The sequence below is a fragment of the Diadema antillarum genome, unplaced genomic scaffold (genome assembly GCF_040938485.1).
Source record: "Diadema antillarum isolate AM-2024a unplaced genomic scaffold, OU_Dant_1.0 scf00000042, whole genome shotgun sequence".
NCBI classification, from domain to species: Eukaryota; Metazoa; Echinodermata; class Echinoidea; order Diadematoida; family Diadematidae; genus Diadema; species Diadema antillarum.
In genome coordinates this window covers 1162301-1180704 of record NW_027270931.1, presented here as the reverse complement: position 1 = coordinate 1180704, position 18404 = coordinate 1162301, and the positions used below count along the sequence as shown (strand labels likewise).

Here is an 18404-nt window from a genome sequence, read left to right as displayed (position 1 = left end):
GTCATTTCCAAAATCTCTGTCAAAAGTAGATGTAAATAATTTAAGGTCAGTTCTTTATCATCATGCTTACTTTATGCTTGCTTGCTGTCATTGCAGTTATGAAAGTGTTGAGTTCGGGACACTGTGTGAGGGCCGTAATGTGTGACTACAAGATGTCGGGAAAGGAATACAGCTAGTAAGGATACTGTAAACGTAGAAATTTTCGCGACATGAAACCTCCACAAATTTTACAAGGAACCAAAATTCACAAAAGTAAAATGCACACACTTTGCTCCCTAAACAATGCGTTTGATGCCAGTTGAAATTAGTGAAAGCTTCATGCTGTAAGATAGCAATTTTCAACAAGTTTCATGCTGTTAAATTTTCTGGTTTTACATTAGTCTAAAGTGTAGACTGATACATACATTTGCTGCAGCAATCCCTTATGTAGATACAACAGATACATTACATTTTTTTTTTTTTTTAAACAAATTCAGCTTTGAGCCGTACTGGAAAAAAATGAACAAGTAAATCAGCAAACTTGTATTTATGTGCTGTTAATAAGGAAAATCTCCACTCTCAGTGATTAAACTATCTTTATTTGCATGTCAGTGTGAAAATGAACAGTGAGGATCAGATTCTCTTCCTCATGTTCATTATGTGCACAAATTGCTGAATGAGAGAGTGTTATCACCCACCCTATTTGTTTCTTTTTTTCCTGAGACCATGCCTTTATTGTAATATGGCCTGTCTCTCTGTCTTGTACACACACAAATAGTTACAGTTTTGTAATAACTCAGTACCAGGATGGTGCAATAAAATCACACTTTTAATGATTTTGCTGTACAAATTTTGTGTTGTAATTGCTAGTATCCTCATAACCTTTTCTATATGAAAAAACAGAGAAAAAAATCAGCTAGTGTTATCTACATAGACTCTTCGCTTTGATTAATCCCTGCAACTTCTTCGCTGTTACTTTTTTGTTTGTTTCATAAGATTTTTCCAAAAGAGATAAACAGTAATGCCAACTAATCCCTTTTTGCAGTATTTAGTACTGTGGGTTTTTTTGTGTGTGTGTGTGTGTGTGTGTGTGTTTTGTTTTGTTTTGTTTTGTTTTTGTTTGTTTGGTGTGTTTTTGGTTTGTTTTTTTTGGGGGGGGGGGCAAAAATAAGTACTGCAGGTTTTGTGGGAAAATACTGTATTCCCCAGACTGTCTTACTCTACATGTCTATTGTATGAAAAGTTGAAATTCCTGTTTTTCTACCGAAAACAAACCTTTTCAGCCCTCAGAATACTGCAATGCTATTCACACAAGGTTGGCATCCCTGGTTAGAACAAACCAAGGAGGAGAGAAGTATTGATTACATCAAATTAGATTGTATGATAACCATCAATGATGATTAGTGTGTGAGAGGCACTGTCATTCAGGGAAAGGGTTAGTTTGAAAGCTGATCCCACCCCAGAAATGATTACGTATGAAGGAGGCGTTTGGTAGTAGCGAAAAAGGTCTTTGACCAAAACCCAACACCAGGGTTTCTTGATGCCATCGTCACAAATTGGTAATCTCCACCTCTCGTCAGTGTGAAGATAGCGTTACAGTTTAAACAGGGCAGGGCTAACTGAGGAGTTTGGTGGTGTTGACAGTGTGCTATGGGATGGATGAAACGACAGTATGAAATACCACAGTGTCATGGATACACTGTAATGCATCTTATTTCTCTCTTTCATGAATCCTTAGAGTTTTACTTAAAAAAAAAAAAACTCGACATATTTTTGCATTCATGTATGGGCTGGCTACTGAGTAGGTTATTAACCTGTTGAGGACGAGTCCCGAGTATACTCGGGCAGGTGTCTATGGGAAATACGTGTTGTAGCAAAATCAGTCCGATCAAAGGGTTAAGAAACTGTTAAGTCATATCAGCATTCTTTGAGAAGTGAATGCATGCGATCTTAATGATATCATGCTTTGAGATAGGTTTGTACATTCAAAAACTTCACATGAAGTTATAAATATAAAAAAAAGTAAGATTTTCACAAAAGCACAATCACTACAATCATATGCTCTTCATAGTTGCGGTTGATGGAATGGTGACACTAATTGAACTAGTGGCTGTATAGCAGTAAGTATGCAGTTTAGACATGGAAGAATGTTCATGATATCATGACATTCTTATTCATTTCTGGTATGCATCCTGTGCTGAAAAGGGGGAAAAAACAGAATATTTCAAATGTATTTAGTCCTTTCAATGTCATACATTTCAGAACCAGTTAGGGGAGGCACTTCTTACTCTCATGGTGCCATGCCTGCAACTGATGCAATGACACATGCTTCACCCTTTATGTGCCCAGACACTGAGCTTAACTTGCCAAACTTTTAATCCCTTCAAAATTGGCCTGGCTGTAAAGGAACCATGTCCACTCAGGTGTAACAGCGTGCCTCAGTCTACTATTAACAGGAAGGCTAATGTATCACAATAAGGATTAGGAGGTTGAATATGTAATCTCTGTTCTTTGCGCCAATTAGCAAACAAAGCACTCCAGTGTGTGTGCCACATTTAAGAGAAGCACATGTAAGGTTAAAGGGATGGTATAGTTTTGGTTGAGACCTAACTTCAGGTCTCTAAGATTCCTTGGTAAGATAATGAGAAATCTCTTATGAAATATAAAGAGCGTGGAATAAGAATTCAAGGTCTATTTGATGAAAATCGGTTTTGAAATGACTGACATATCCAAAACAAAGTGATCTAATAAAAGATGAGACCCGCCTTTCAGTAGGATCGCATAGTTTTACTTTGTTCTTGAATATTTCTACCATTTCAAGACTGATTTTTATAAAACAAACTTTGAATTTCTCTTAGAATGGTATGGAGTTTCCTAGTATCTCGTAAAAAAGTTCTCAACTCCACCAATACTACACCATATCTTTAAACGATTTGTCATCTTCCCTCGTTCTAACGCTGCAGGGTTGTAACTGTGAGGATGATTGTTTCAGCGAGGCCTGTGCCTGCAGTCGCAGCAGTGTCAGGTGCTGGTATGACAAGGTAAGAACGGTCGGACGGCGACAGCTGGACCCTGAAAATGGCAACACTGTGCAGGTCAGACTGCCAGCCCATTAAAGCAACCAGAACTGACCATGGATATTCAATATTAATCAAGTCTGCATAATTTGCGAATGCTCAACCTCTCTCGGGCAGGCTTGCTTAGGAGTGTACGTTTATGAGAGACAGATTAATTCTCTAAAACAACTTGCCTTTACTATGGCCCATGTAAAGCATACGTGGTTGGAGACCTGTTTTTCACTTATTTTAGAGCATTTTTGGGCATCATGACTGGCAGTGAATTGGCTTGCATTTGGGCAGTAGTAGCTGTGTGTTAGCATACAAAGGAGAATTCTGTAGAAGCTGTGATGAAGTTAATTGTGTAGCAAAGGCACCATTCGCTACCTGCCTTACTTCCCTCCGATTAGATCTTTCTTTTATATATAGATTAGAGCAAGTCAGGAGCTAGTGGAAACGCTGGCAGTCGATCAAATTATGTATCATGTGTAATGGATGGATTGACATAGCTAGTGGATGAAAACTTATTTCTGTTTGATCATATGAACTTCAATAATGAACCAATAATTCAGTTCTTAGATCCTCACTATGTATCTATGCTATACTTGTGTCTTTATGTATGTATTCTATGCATGTATCAATATGTTGTATGTATTCATGCAAACAAAACAAATTTTCAGAAATGGAACCATGAAATCAGATTTGAAATGAATTGAGCGGTCATGGAGCAAGTTGATTAGTTCGTCTGCTGTTCATTGTTAATGAAGCAGAGTGTTTATAAAAGAGACAGATAACAAGCTCTGGTCGTTGGCTCTCCTCAGGACGGAAGGTTGATGCCGGACTTCAACTACCAGGAGCCGCCGATGATCTTTGAGTGTAACCGGGCGTGTCGCTGCTGGAGGAACTGCCGTAACCGGGTGGTGCAGAACGGCCTGCGTCAACACATGCAGGTGTTCCGCACCCCGTCCATGGGCTGGGCCGTGCGCACCATGCAGGACGTGCCCAGAGGGTCCTTCATCTGCGAGTGAGTTTGACAGTGCCATCTGTGCACTTGAATTGCACAGGGATCCATTAACTCATTAATTCGATAATCAGTGTTACGTTTGAAGCCATGTCGTTATAAGGATATGATAACAATTACTTCATCTTCACATTAAATGGGCAGAAGGACTGGGAAATACTGCAGATTTAATGAAGTGGAATATTTTGAGCATTTTATTTTTCTTGCTTGGGCCATTCTCAATAGATATCTCTTGTTCGTAAGTTCTTGGATGATAACATTTCTGTAAATATTTCAAAATAATGTCTTGAAAAAAATGTTAACAAAGTGAGAGGGTAGTATTTGTGCTAGGTATGTAATATATATTTCAAAAAAAAATTCCACATTGTGAAATATCCCTTTGAAGTACCAAAGAATTTTCTGTTTTGATCTGAATTTCAGCACCGTTGTTACAGACCGCTTTGGCATCCCTAAGTGTAACAGCCCTTTCTTGTTTGTATCATGTAAGAAGGGGGCAGGGAAATGAGACTCGATTCCATCAGTCATGCAAAATACATGAAGTCTGATACAAAATAAGATCAATAAACTTGATTTAGGGAAAGTTCACCTGTGTCTGAGGTATCCAGGTGATACTGCCGAGTTGTTGTGTTCAAACACCAGGAGTAATGCAGGTAGTGTTATCACCTTGAGTTTAAACAGCCTCTGTGGAAGATTTATGGCACTAATGGCCAAGAATTGTCTCATGACCCAGTGCCTTTCCTATATCCCCCCTCCCTCCTCACCTGCTCTCTCTCCCTCTCAGTCTACAAGTTATCTTGTCGCTCTCCAAATTTTAATCAAAATCTTGCCAGTCAATGGGGCATTATGCCCATTTATCATCCCACCATGCGACGACCGCTAGATTTTCTCCCCCAGTCTGTCGATGTGTTTGTCATTTCCGGTGTGTGTCTGGTTTGTGTCCCGTCTGTTGGTGTCACAGACTAAAACAGGATGTCTTCTCGGTAGAAAACTAAAGGCTCTATGTTCACTGGAAGTCTCAGTGGACACAATTATGAGGCAGACCGCATCATTACTGGCTTGGTACCTCACAATCCACGCCAAGAAATAATTGCAAAAGTTATTTCACATTCACACTCGTCTTTAAAGAAAATGTGATGAGATACCCAGGATAAAAAATTATTATTATTTTTTTTTTTTTGCCAAAACAGAAGTAAGGAAAGAAGTAGAAATACAACACACATTAAAACATTGTAAAACACCTTGTTGCTACAGTTACCTGCAAGTTTGTATACTGTGAAATAGGATATATTCACGGCATGAAAATTTAGCGAATTGGAGCTGACGGCCTTTCTCACAGCATGAAATTTTCACGACTTGCCACCAGCATCCAATGTATATTGTGTAGGCAAGAACTTTCGCGTGCATTCTAATTTCGCAAAAGTTACCACTCGCAAAATTAAAATGCACGCGAACATTCCTCATTTTACAGTAAATGATATATGTTCTCTATGGTCAGAGCACTTTCTGCAAGAGTAGTTTCATTTTGTGTGTGCAGCATATTTGAAACCTGTAGTCTTTACAAGAATGCTCATTCAAGGGGCCAGCGACCTAGAGCTATGGCAGCAGAGGGCTCTTCAACATGCTGCCACGGCAGACTTTTGAGCCCAACATAGAGTAACCACAAACTTTGAACAGAGGGCAAAATTGTTTTCCATTTTTTGCTCTCAACATCCATCCATCCATCCATCCATCCATCCATCCATCCATCCATCAATCCATCAATCCATCAATCAATCAATCAATCAATCAATCAATAATCAATCAATCAATCAATCAATGAAAAGATGTGTTTGTTGAGAATGGCTAATTCTTCCCCTTCCACCATCTTTGTGGTGTAGCTTCTTATCACAGCCTCATACAACCTTTGTATAGGGTGAAAAGCAGAAGGGTTTTTAAATGCCACCAGCCTCTTTCTCTTTGTTCCAGTTGCCCTTCTTCTTCTCAACTGATCATGCCGATTCCTCTGTACACATTGTCATGGCATGAGATGTTTGTCGCCCTCATGTGACCCTGGTAAACTCCTATATGGTGACACAACATTTGCTCCTGTCCCAATTACTCCGGTCTTATTTTCTTTGAGGACTTGGGGTTAGGAATGTGATAGGGTTTTAGATTTAGTTTGATGTGAGGGTTAGGATTAGGGTTATAAATGTTTGTGGGTAGAATCTATGTTTGATTTAGCGTGCAGATATTTCGTGGAACAATTGTTGCAGGAGCAAATGTCATGGAACCTTTCTATACAGCGTACTCCCATTCAGACAAACACAGTTATAGCAAAATTCCAATTACAATGTAGTAAAATTTTAGGCTGCATCATTATCTGCTCTATGTTTTTCTGTTGTTTATCTGTTCAGTTATAACAATATTTTAATATAACAAAAAGAAAGCTGCTGGCCCTAAGGACATCATGATAACAGGAGTCCACTGTATTATTTCTTGCCCAGGTATGCTGGTGAGCTGCTGTCTGATGCTGATGCTGACCAGAGACAGGATGATTCCTACCTCTTTGACCTAGACAACAGGGTAAACTCTTCATCTTGCTCATTTTTATGTTTTCCTCAGTGTTAGAAGCATAAAATGCTACTATAAAGTGTACTACTAATCAGAGTTTTGTAATATGGGCTGTATGTTCACAATTTTACTGTACGGCTGTTGCCAATCCACCATCTTTGAATTCTCTTCTGATTTTACTGAGATTACCCTGATTTTTTGCGATGATCATCTGAAAATTTGTGAAGACTTCTGAATGATGACGCTTTGAAAAAGGACATTAGTTAAGTATCTTGAAATTCTTTTCTTGGCACATGTATGCAGCTCATAAATTTTGAAATGGTAGCAAAGAAATCTCTGTCAGTTCTCTTATCTTTGAGCTTAGAACCTTTGGTATGCTTTTTGCTCCTGTGTTAATATACACTTTGCCTAGATAGAAGTGTGCTTCTCAACCTGACTGAGTTTTGTAGAATTGTGTGACTGCACATATCTAATGGGTCCCTTCATTTCTTACAACCCTTCATACACTCTTCACTCTCAACTCTAAATAACTTTTGAAACGATCATGCCACTGCTTTGATTATTAGTATTGGCCATGAATAGAATGTGCTTAATGAGTGTGGACGATTTCAGCTTAATCTAATAATCCCTTCATTGTGGGTGCTACAATGGTTTGAAAGTTTTACATCATGGTTTTTGTCCCATTCATTGCCAAAAGTGCAGGCTGGGGAGATTAAGTATTTGAATAGACCCTAAACTTCAAAGCCTCTTTCTTTCTCAGTACACACTTTCCAACAGTATGTATGTTCTTTCCATTATTATTCAGATAGGTTTAATAGGGAAGTCCATTTGTATTGAGTTATACATCATCTTAAAGCTTAGAGTCTGCTCTTTTAGAATCTGCCCTTAACTAAAAATCCTTGTCTGGCGACTTGCTGATTTTGAGATGAAGAGTCACATCTGACTTGTTCTCAAGTTGTATGCATGTAAGAATAAGCATATGTCATGATTAATATGCCCCCAAAAATGATAATGATTGACTGTAGCCAATATAATCACGTTTCAAAATAATTTGTACTGCATTATTTGATTGTTTTGTTTTGTTTTGTTTTTCTTCAGGAGGGAGATGTATATTGTATAGATGCACGTTTCTATGGCAACGTCAGTCGATTCATCAACCACCGCTGCGAGCCCAACATTGTCCCGGTCAGGGTGTTCGTCGACCACCAGGACCTGCGGTTCCCGCGCATCGCGTTCTTTGCCTCGCGAGACATCCGGGCCTACGAGGAGTTAGGGTGAGTGACCCCTGAACTTTGTGACATCATAATGGTCCACGTACATCTGTCAGTGTCTCATCTATTTCACCTGTCAATCATACTGGGCTAAATTCATTCGTTACTGCCTTTTCTAACTATCCTCCTTGGCCCAAATTTATGAAGGCGGTAAAATCTTTGTCTATGGTTTAAACCATGGACAAAGACCGTAGTTTTGTATGGGGCACCAAGTGCCGCATGGCCTATTTCGTTACGAAATCAGTCATTACAGTATACGTAACAAAATAGGTCACGCGACACTTGGCGCCCCATACGTTTGTATATGGTTTAAACCATGGACAATGACTGTACCACCTTTGTGAATTCGGGCCCTCATGTGTCCGGTTCTTTAGTCTTTCTTTGAACTACAATGTATTTCTGCGATAAATTTGGCGTCTCTTCAACACCAAGTCTTTACACCAACTCCACCAATGTTCAAGAGTGTCATTTGTGTGTGTGTGTGTGTCTGTCTGTCTGTCTGTCTGTCTGTCTGTCTGTGTGTGTCTGTATGTGTCTGTGTCTGTGTCTGTGTATGTCATTCTCAAAGTTATTATTTTGTCATTGTGGAGTGCTACCAAAATCTTTTCCTGCTTTTGTATGCAAGCCATACGTTCAAATTAATCGTTTGCGTGTACACTTTAATCAAATGCTGCTGGAAAATACTAGTAGTACATCCACTTTCGTGCAAGGCGATTTTGAATCAAATTTTCTGGGTTTTTTTTTTTTGGTGCATTGATGCAAACATGAGTAAGCAATTGCGCAGCGTGAATTTAGTAATCCACAAATATTATTTTGAGCTACTCAGCACAAAAATAATGATGCCTAGAGTAGCTACATTTGCTTCCCTTTCACACAAGTCTTCCACTCTTCTTACTTAATCCCTTCACATATCTACCAGAGATATAAACTCACTTCTTTTCTTTTCTTTTTTCCCGTATTTTGTATTTTTTTTGCCAAGAAATACACAAAGTAACGTGGAAAATACTGTAGATTTTTTTTTCACTGAAAATCATAACTGCACATGTCTATTGCAGGAAATGCCAAAATACTGTTTACAAGGTTGGCATGCCTAACTTACATACATGCATATCACATGTTATTTTCCTCTGATGCCATATTTCACCCTTCAAACCATATTTCACCCTTCAAAGAATGCTTCTATGGAGAAAAGTGTTCAGCAAGGCAAAAGTTTTGTGGATGACATGTTTCCAATTCATATATGTATCCATGGCAATTTGCGCCCGCACAGTTCTGTGCTGTTTATAGTAATGATAATCACGAGCAGTCGCAGTGCTATTCTTTTGCTGCGGTGCTTTCCACCTCGCACAATGCACACCAGTAATCAGCCCACCTGAGCCTGCCTTTTTCCTGGAAGACTCGCATTTATTGTGAGTCACAGTGACAGCAGGCTACCATGGCAACAAAATCAGCTGAGATGTTGTTGCCATGGTAGCAGAAGTAGTTGTTGTTATTGTTTTGTTTTGTTTTTTAATGTGTGTGTGTGTGTGTGTGTGTGTGTGTGTGTGTGTGTGTGTTCCAAGTGCTCCCAGAGATTGTGTCCTGGTAAATGGTAGTCCAGCGATGGAGATGAGAATGATGACAAAGACTTTGATTACTATGGCAACAAAGATGATTTTGTCTGTGGCGGTGATGATAATGATAGCAGTGATAATGGTGTATTGATGTACGTGATTCTTTTTTTTTTTTTTTTTTTTTTTTTTTTTTTTGGGGGGGGGTTGTAACGGATCAGATTAAAGGAGACCTCTGGATGATTTTCAGATTTTTACATTTGAACAACTATAAATTAGTTATTCTGAGGCCAGTGTTTCAAAATTTATGATAATTAGGATGAAGAATAAGAATATTTTCAAAAATTTAGAACAAATTGCAATGAATAAGGATGATGACATTGCAGGGTAACCATAAGAATGCATGAGTTGGGGCTCAAGGAAGCAGAACAAACAAAAGAAGGCATGCATAGATTATACACAGGTGAACTCACAAGCAAGCTGTATTGTAATGACATTACACTGCTACATTTCTGAAATATGTGAACCTCCTATGTCATCATCCTTATTCGGTGTAATTCGTTGAAGGTTCTTGAAAATATTGTTTCTCTGCACAAGAACCACAATAAATTCCATAAATCTATACATGGAGCTGTTGATTTATACACTACATGATGTGAAATTATGAAAAATCGTCTGGAATACCCCTTTAATCAACATACTGTGTGGAAAAAGTCACTGTTGTAATGGCAGTGCTTATGTAAATCCAAATTTTGAGGTAATTTTAGTTGATATGCTGATGATCACAGAAAGTGAGTTGATCATGATAATTTATGGCAATAAGGGCTCATGGATGTGATTGCTTTTGGCAATGAAAACTTGGATATCTCTTTTGATGAAAAAGTTTATGTAGCACCTTTTTAGCAAGGTCATTAATGTTTACAACAATGACAGTAAAGATTGTGATGATGGTCATGGTTTAAAAAAAGAAAGAAAAAGATGGCGATGGTAGTGGTAGTGGTGATAATGGTGATAGTGATGGTGGTTCTCATAATGGTAGTATAAACTTGACATTACTGAGGTACCTGCTACAACAAGGACTGCCATCTCATCTGTATTGCTACAGTTTTGAAATTTCTGTCATCTACACATTACCTCTAGTTTCAAGATAGATGACATGACTACAACTCTTGTACGTGTACCTTATGCAACCAGGACTTTACACCTCAAATTCTGTGGAAGTTAAGATTCTTCATTGTTTTCAACAAACAACATGATGATATATGATGGATATTAGGAAATAGATACACTGTATAGGAGTGAATATGTTCAACCTTTCCAGTGTTGCTAAAAACCATCTGTATGAAAGGATGGTGGTATGCCATGAATGGATGACTCTAGTGTCAATTTTTCACCAATTAATACCAGTGAAGATCAAGATTAAAATGTCTCTGCACTTAATTGCAGCTTTCTATGAATGAGAGACCAATTATTCAGAGATATTTCAGAAGGAAGGATATGTACTGATTTGTTAATGTTTCATAGTCACTCTGTAGGGTGATACTCAATTTAAGCAGTCATTTGATCTTCACTATCAGGTATGTACTTTTTGCTAAATTTATATCATTATCTCATTACTACCACAAGCTCCAAAAAGGGTAAAATTTCATCAGAAGCAGGTGGTGTTGTACAATCACTTGTGTTTGAGATATCTTTTATCAGTGTAAAGTGGCAACCAAAAAAATTGAATAATACCTCATGCAAATATGCAGCCCCTGTCCTAATCAAATTGCAACGTGTGCAATTTCCCTTCATTAAAGATTTGTATGTACTTTAGCGTGGGTGGTTACAAAATGTCGCGTACCGGAGTAAAGAAATCAGTAAAATGAATTTGTGTATGATCTTTGTAAGCATGTTTTGAAGACCCTTGGCTGTAATTTACCAGCGATGACTCCCAAAAATTTATTTATTTGGGCACTTTCCCTACAAGGCATAATCTGAAATTGTAATTAAGTTTGTATCACATCTTTGGGTCCAGGTTCCAACCTCTGTCACCAATGTGTTGAAATTCTTGTATTTTTTTTTTACCTTGTCCTCAAAAGTTGACTCATTTGTCGTAAAAGGTTGACTCATTAGAGAGTTCGGTTCCAATTTCAGCATCTAACCTAGACTGGTTTACTTATGTTTTGAAATGAAGGGGTTTACCGCTCTTCAGACCTAAAAAGGAGCTGCTCAATCCTCATAGAGATTTGAATAAATTTGAATGTTATGTGAGTCTATTGAAAGAGTGTATCTAGTTTTAAATGAGCTCCTCAAAGATGACAGAGCATACATTATTATATTGGCAACCCCCTTTCAAACAAAAAAAAGATAAGAAGAAGCAGGTCTATGGTATTTTTTTTTTTCAGCTTTTCTTAAAGTCATTGTCGCAGTAACCAATCCGTCCCTATTCCTACCCCAACCCTCTAGAAAGTCTAATCTAGAAAGTCTACCTTTCCCCTCCCCAACCCTATAATATCCCTTGCATAAGCCTCTGGCTATTCTATACTAACCTTCTTTTTTTTCTTCTTCTTCTTTTTTTTTTCGGGGGGGGGGGGGGGGTTATTGGGTCCGCGTACTTAAAGGAAACCTTGGATAATAACTTTTAATGAGGATTGCCTGATAGCCTTTAATCCTCCTTCATAAGTCTTTACAGATGGCATCCTTCCCCCATTTCTTCTGTCAAATACTTGTAAACTAAAAACTGAGAAGAATTTCCATCAAGCAAGGCAGGCAGTCAAAGAGGCTGGTATTAGTGGGGGTAGCAGTGAACATGTGAATCTAGATCATTCCTTACCCCTTTTACTCCCAAGAAACTAGCATGGTTTATGTACATCTTCAAACCTGTGCGCATCTGCACAAGTTCTTTATGTTTTCATTTTGTTTTTGTTCAGGTCTTTGTCCCCCTTTTTTTTTCCAGACACTTAATGCACGACTTTACAGGGAAGCAAATGCAAATTGTGTACTCTGCATTCAGATCTATGCTGGACGGAGAAGCTCCTCTCGCATAGCCAGCGGGAGAGAAAAATCTGAAATTCGCATATTAAAGGTTGCCATGGTTACCTAAGCTGCTAAAGCCTCAGTTTTACTTTTCAATGCATAAATTTGTGGTGATTGTGAAGCATCTGCAGCTTCTGTTCACAATAATGTAGGGGGAAATAATACTGATGGCTGCACGGCATATGGCAATTCCAGCCTCAACTAGTTACGAGCTTACATTGTACATCAAGTCACTTTTTTTTTCATGCTCAGTTATTTTAGATATCTTCTTGTGTTATTGTGTTTTATTTTGTCTTTTATATTTTTCCCTGTGCTTATTTTTTTTTTTGTCTAACAAATTGCAGTAGTACACCATCGCTATGATATGGAAATCTTTTTCCATTTCTTATGTTTTATAGAAGTAGAAAATCTATTTGGATCATCATTACAGTGTAGCACGACAACTTGTATTACTGATTGTACACCTAGTCTTTTCTGACAGCATCGAGCTGTATTCATTTTGAGTGCAATTCCACGTTGTGTTTACATTGATTGTTGATGAGTAGACAAAAACACACACACACACACACACAAAACCCAGAATTGATGATCAGAGCAGCAGTAGTGTTGTTTAATTGGACTTTTAATGAAAATATCACAAAATTGTAAGGTTTTTTTTACATTGCTTTAACCAGACAGTGCCTTGGGTTGCCAATTGGAAAGTTCTCAGCACTAGTAACATGTAGGTCTATCATTTTTTTGAGAGAGAAAATACAATGTAGTCTTGATATGTAAATATGATGAAAAAAACAATTAGTTTGAGAGTATTTCTCATATTCATTATTTGAAATAGATATTTATAAATGTTTTCTTGGTCTCTGTGCGTCATGAAGAAAATACCCCCAGCTGTGTTTGATGTCACTACAGGTCAATTCCATTGTGACTTATGGGACAAAGTGACAATTTTTGGCAATTTCAAACCAGTATTTTGAGAAAATAGTTGCATCAAATGCATTTTTCTCGGTTCATGGTTAGATCCATCATATCACAGTTTATGAAAACACCATACTTAGTTTGAAAAGTATCATTGCATTACGTACAGCAACGAAAAATTGCTGTCGTGACTTATGGGACATCTGAGGACCACCGTTTTTCACGTGGGAAAGTAAGTTCTGAAATATTCTTACACACAGAGACTCTGGAAAGATATTTTCTTTCCTGAATGTAGCAAAGGGTTGGTGCTTACCCTGAGCCAAGTGGTATGAATATCTACTCATTGGTACAGTAGCAGGATAGGGAAAACCAGTGTGACTGATGGGACACAAAAACGTGACTTATGGGACGCTATCAACTACCACATTTTGAGATTGAGAGAATAATATTTACTGATGCCGGAACAAGTTCTAGAACATCATAAAACCAATCTATGACCAAAGAACATTCAGAAAATAAGCCATCTGAGAATTACACAAGCTGTATTATGGTCATAATAGTGTATCAGAAATGATACATAAATTCTGCAAAAATTGGCAATTTTCATGAAAAATGAAGGTTTTTCGGACATCACTCCACGTTCACCGATGTTCACGAATGAGGTATCAAAATATCCGTTGTGAAAGGCTGCTTTGAGTAAACAATACCCGATCATCTAAATAAGCTTCATTAATCATCTATACTCAATAGTTTGATTATCATAAAATGCAACCTTTCCGTGGAATTGACCTACACTCTTTGCTCTTTGAAAAATATGAAGTCAAAAAGACAATAACATGCTTTTGAAATAAGTGAATTTCAGAGGTGTGTTATTGCAGTAAGTACTGTATGCACTATGTAGCTTGTGAGTGCAGTATAGTAGGGAAGAAACCTTATTCATTTTGTAGCATTTGAAATACATTGTGTAGCCTGTCATGACTCTTGTGATTGCCCATAAAATTAGTAGAGCCATTGATTTAAATCAAGTGCAAATCTTAACCCGAAAAGTGCTGTGCCTTGCCTCTCTAACGTGTGGAAATGAAGGACCCTTTGTGGAAAGTGACAAAGCAATATTTACATGGCTTGTACAGCAAAGAGTTTCTGTCGCTTTTCAACCATGTGACTGACGGAGGCGGAGAATTCCTCCCTTGTCCGTCCCATTGGCACACCTGCACTGACCTGTCAGATTTGACACTTTCTGCAAAGGTCACTTCGTTGCAAAAAAAAAAAAAATGTCAGCTAGATTCCATTGGCAGGTCGTCACAACATATTCGACTATGTCAAGCAGGAGTGTTTAAAGTGAACAGCATTTGCCCATTGCTGATTGAGCAAGTGGATGCTTTGACCATACATACACAGGCATACACACACACGCACACACACACACACACACACACATGGATACGCAAACGCACAGATGCATACACACATGCACGCACATTCTGGAACACGTGTAATGATGCTACAAGCCTTTCCTGTAAGTCTTAATATTTCAACAGACTTGCACAGCAAGCAATGCACACTGCAGGAGCTCTCCTTGATCATTAGCAGAAGTTGAATTTTTGTAATCCTCAAATTAGCAATTCTGAAGTTTATTGCACATTGCACGAGAAACATGATAAATTCATTACATCTCTATGAAATCAGAAGAAATCATAAATGTATTTATAACAGATACACAGCAGATGCTTTATTTGAAGATATTTCCAGTATATTCAAAGTTATTAAAGTATTTTCAAAAATATTTTCAAAAATGCACAGAAAGAAAATGTATTTTCGTCAACATGGCATATTGTTCATTTAATTATATTGTTCCACTTCCTTCCATACATTTGTATGTTTGTATATTTGGAGACTGTTAAGATGGTTTTTATGCCTGAGCGCATGACAATTAATGAATTGAATTGAATTGAATTGAATTGAATTGAATTGAATTGAATTGAATTGAAATGAAATTGACCAAATCTCCCATTTGAGAGAACAACAGGAAATGTGTTGCCCATGTGCGAATCAGTTACATACAAATATAGGTTAATCAAGAGACTTTTGGAAATTCTTCAACCAGTACAAGCAATAAATTGTATGAATTACAAAGGTCTCAAATGGAATAGAATTTCAATTTTACTTCATGAAACAGTAACAATAGGTACATATTGTAGTAACAAATCATAGTTAAAAGATCCATCACCAAAGCACACACATGATATCTCTGGGATTCTGTGGGTCAGAAATGGGAGATATATCTCTCACTATCCTCCACTAGGATGAATTGAAGTGCCATGCCGCTTTATCTCAATCTGAAAGGAATCGGTTGAGTCCTAAAATGACATTCACAGTTAAGTATATAGACACAAAATTTAATTCCTGTCATACTGCCAAGAAGGGGTAGGTCAGTAAATTCAAAACACACTAAATTCATCACACTTAGGCATTTGGCAAATGAAATGTAGAGAGAGAACAAAAATAATGATTCAAAAGGGCATCACCTTTGCGTCTTACACCATACATAGCTCCCACTTTCTTCCGACGCCTCCCTCGTGGCCATTATTTGTCTGCTGAGGATGAAAAGCTGCTCTTTGCTGGCAACTAGTAACTTCTGTATTCCTGTCTCCATCGTGTGATTTCCTTTTTTTAACCCTTTGTGTGCTGTGAGTGTTGATTGACACAGAAAACCCCATAGCATTGTACACACTGTCTAAAGTCCCTGGCGTCGAAAGAAGTAACAGCTGGGTTTGAAAGCTCGTGAACACACAGTAGGACAGAATGTCAAGGACCAGATTCCATTGTGTCACTTTCACGACCAGATCCCAGGCTGAAGTTGGCTGCTTATTTTTCAAGGCAGTGTCTCTGATGCCTGTCATAGACACTGTACTCTCAGTGACTAGAGGCATTAAATGAACGGCTTCTGTGTGAATTCATGTCGATGAATTTAGTGTCTTGTGATGCTCCTTCAGTTAGAACGGACAGCTCTTTTTGGAGCAGATATGCTGCATACATGTATTTTTAAAACAGCATTTTGTGATTCTTTAGAATCACTGTGTTGGAGATGAGCTAAAGATAGCAAAGGCTGACCCCCCAAAAATACGATTCTTGGTGCTGCGTTGTGAGTTGATGTATTTTTCACTCAGTCATGATTCACAGAATCCTTTAAGAGAATTCCTGTTCCTCTTTGATAAAGGATGTTTTCTCCTGGTTTTGCCTCATGACCTTTCATAAGTAGAAACACAAAAATGCTAAAGCCTACTCTCAAAGAAAAAAAAAATCTTCTTCTTCTACTTCTTCTCTTTCTTCTATGTATTCTTCGTTAAAATTTGTTTTCCTTTTGTTAACTACTTGCTCTTCTCTTTCTTTTATTTTTTTCTTTCATTTTTCTTAATTTCCTCTACTGCATCCTTCCTCTGTTCTTCCTTTCTACTTTTCCTTCTGTCTCCCATCTCCTACTGAGTACATCTACTACCTCTCCTAAATAGCCATTCTTTTCCACCCCAGTTGATATTGTGGCTTTCTGCACCAGTTCACATCAAAATGAATACCTTTTTTGCCGATCTCTCTCAATGGCAACACTTAAGTCCAGTATCGGTGGACCGCTGAGTAAAACACGCCATGTGGAACGCCAGTCATCCAGCCTGCGTTTTAACCTTTCTCGAGGTGGGCGAGTTCCCCGCCCCCAAATACCGCACAAGATGTGTCAGTTGGGAGACATTCGTTAGCAACATTACAGGACATGTTCCGCCGACCAGGTTTGAATCCCAGGAGGTAGTTGGAGGAACAAATATCTGCCTGTTTGTTGATGTAAAAGGGAAAGTGTTGTACTCGCCTTCTTGTTCACTGTTTTTTCTTTAATAGGAGAAGCAAACTGACTAGAGTTGCCCAGTTGTGTGAGATACCACATTCAAAGTGACTATAGTAATTGAGTAAAATGAAACAAAAACCATAATGCAAAACAAAAACAATAATGCACTTTAAAGGAAAGGTGTTTATTTTAAGATCACACTTTTTTCACTGAGTACTGTCACATGCCACAATATGCAAATTTGCTCCAGCCATGATGTCATGCTCAAACTGTCCCATAAAAAGAAATAATAATAATAATAAAAATGATAAATCCTGTGTTCACCATACCATATATATTTCAAATATTTATGCCTCCACCTAAAAGACTGCCAAAGACATTAAATAACGTACTTATTCTCTTAGTCATTTATGTTATTTCTGCCATATATATCAATTTTATTCTAATTCAATAATAAAAGATTTTCATGGTGTATAATGCGGTGAAATAATGCAGGAATTGCTTTTTTTTTAAGTGTTTCATACAGACACTGGTGCAGAGTTCTGTTATAACTTATCTCAATTTATGATAAATTGCTGAGATGTATTACATGACTCATAATATTCAATGAATGGCTGCAGAAAGCTTGGAAAAAAGTGAACCTTCTGCTGTGCTCAAAAGATACCCCAATATGCTCAGAGTTTTCAATTTTCTGTGTGTCTCAATTAAACGACATCTTTCACCTAATGGGATTATGCTATACAGCAGGGTAATTTGTCTTCATTGAATGCATTTTTTTTTCTTTTTTTGGAAAAGTGATCTTTTTCATTTAATAAGATTATGTGCTACTGCAAAATAATGGGTCCTTTTACCTGCATTGAAAATTGCTCCTGTACTAGATGACATTATGCATGAATATACACTGGATTACCAGTAACTGTAGTGCATGCCACATTTTGAATAAAGGCAGACGGAATAGCAACTGGTGGGTATTATAAGAATTTATGACTTCTGTGGATAAGATTAATAGAGCATCAGTTCTTGCTCTGACTGAAGTAACTTGAATCATATTGATGAACAGCACAGTCAAGCTTAAAGAGAAAATCCACCCCAAAGATAAATAAACTTCAGAGGAAAGATAAAAATATTCCCTATAGAACGATACAAAAAAATGACTAAAATCAGATAAGAAATAAGGAAGGTATAACATTTTGAAATTTCACATTTTTTCGTATG

The 18404-nt window shown here is 37.7% G+C and overlaps 1 protein-coding gene across 1 annotated transcript in view; it reads left to right on the top strand.

Moving 5' to 3' along the window:
• Positions 1-18404, top strand: part of LOC139712709 (histone-lysine N-methyltransferase EHMT2-like) — a 98025-nt gene that overhangs the window by 63888 nt on the left and 15733 nt on the right. The window contains exons 20-23 of the mRNA XM_071624515.1: positions 2943-3020; positions 3857-4059; positions 6540-6618; positions 7705-7880. Of these exons, the coding sequence (XP_071480616.1) occupies positions 2943-3020; positions 3857-4059; positions 6540-6618; positions 7705-7880 (536 nt within the window). The remainder of the gene's footprint in view (positions 1-2942; positions 3021-3856; positions 4060-6539; positions 6619-7704; positions 7881-18404) is intronic.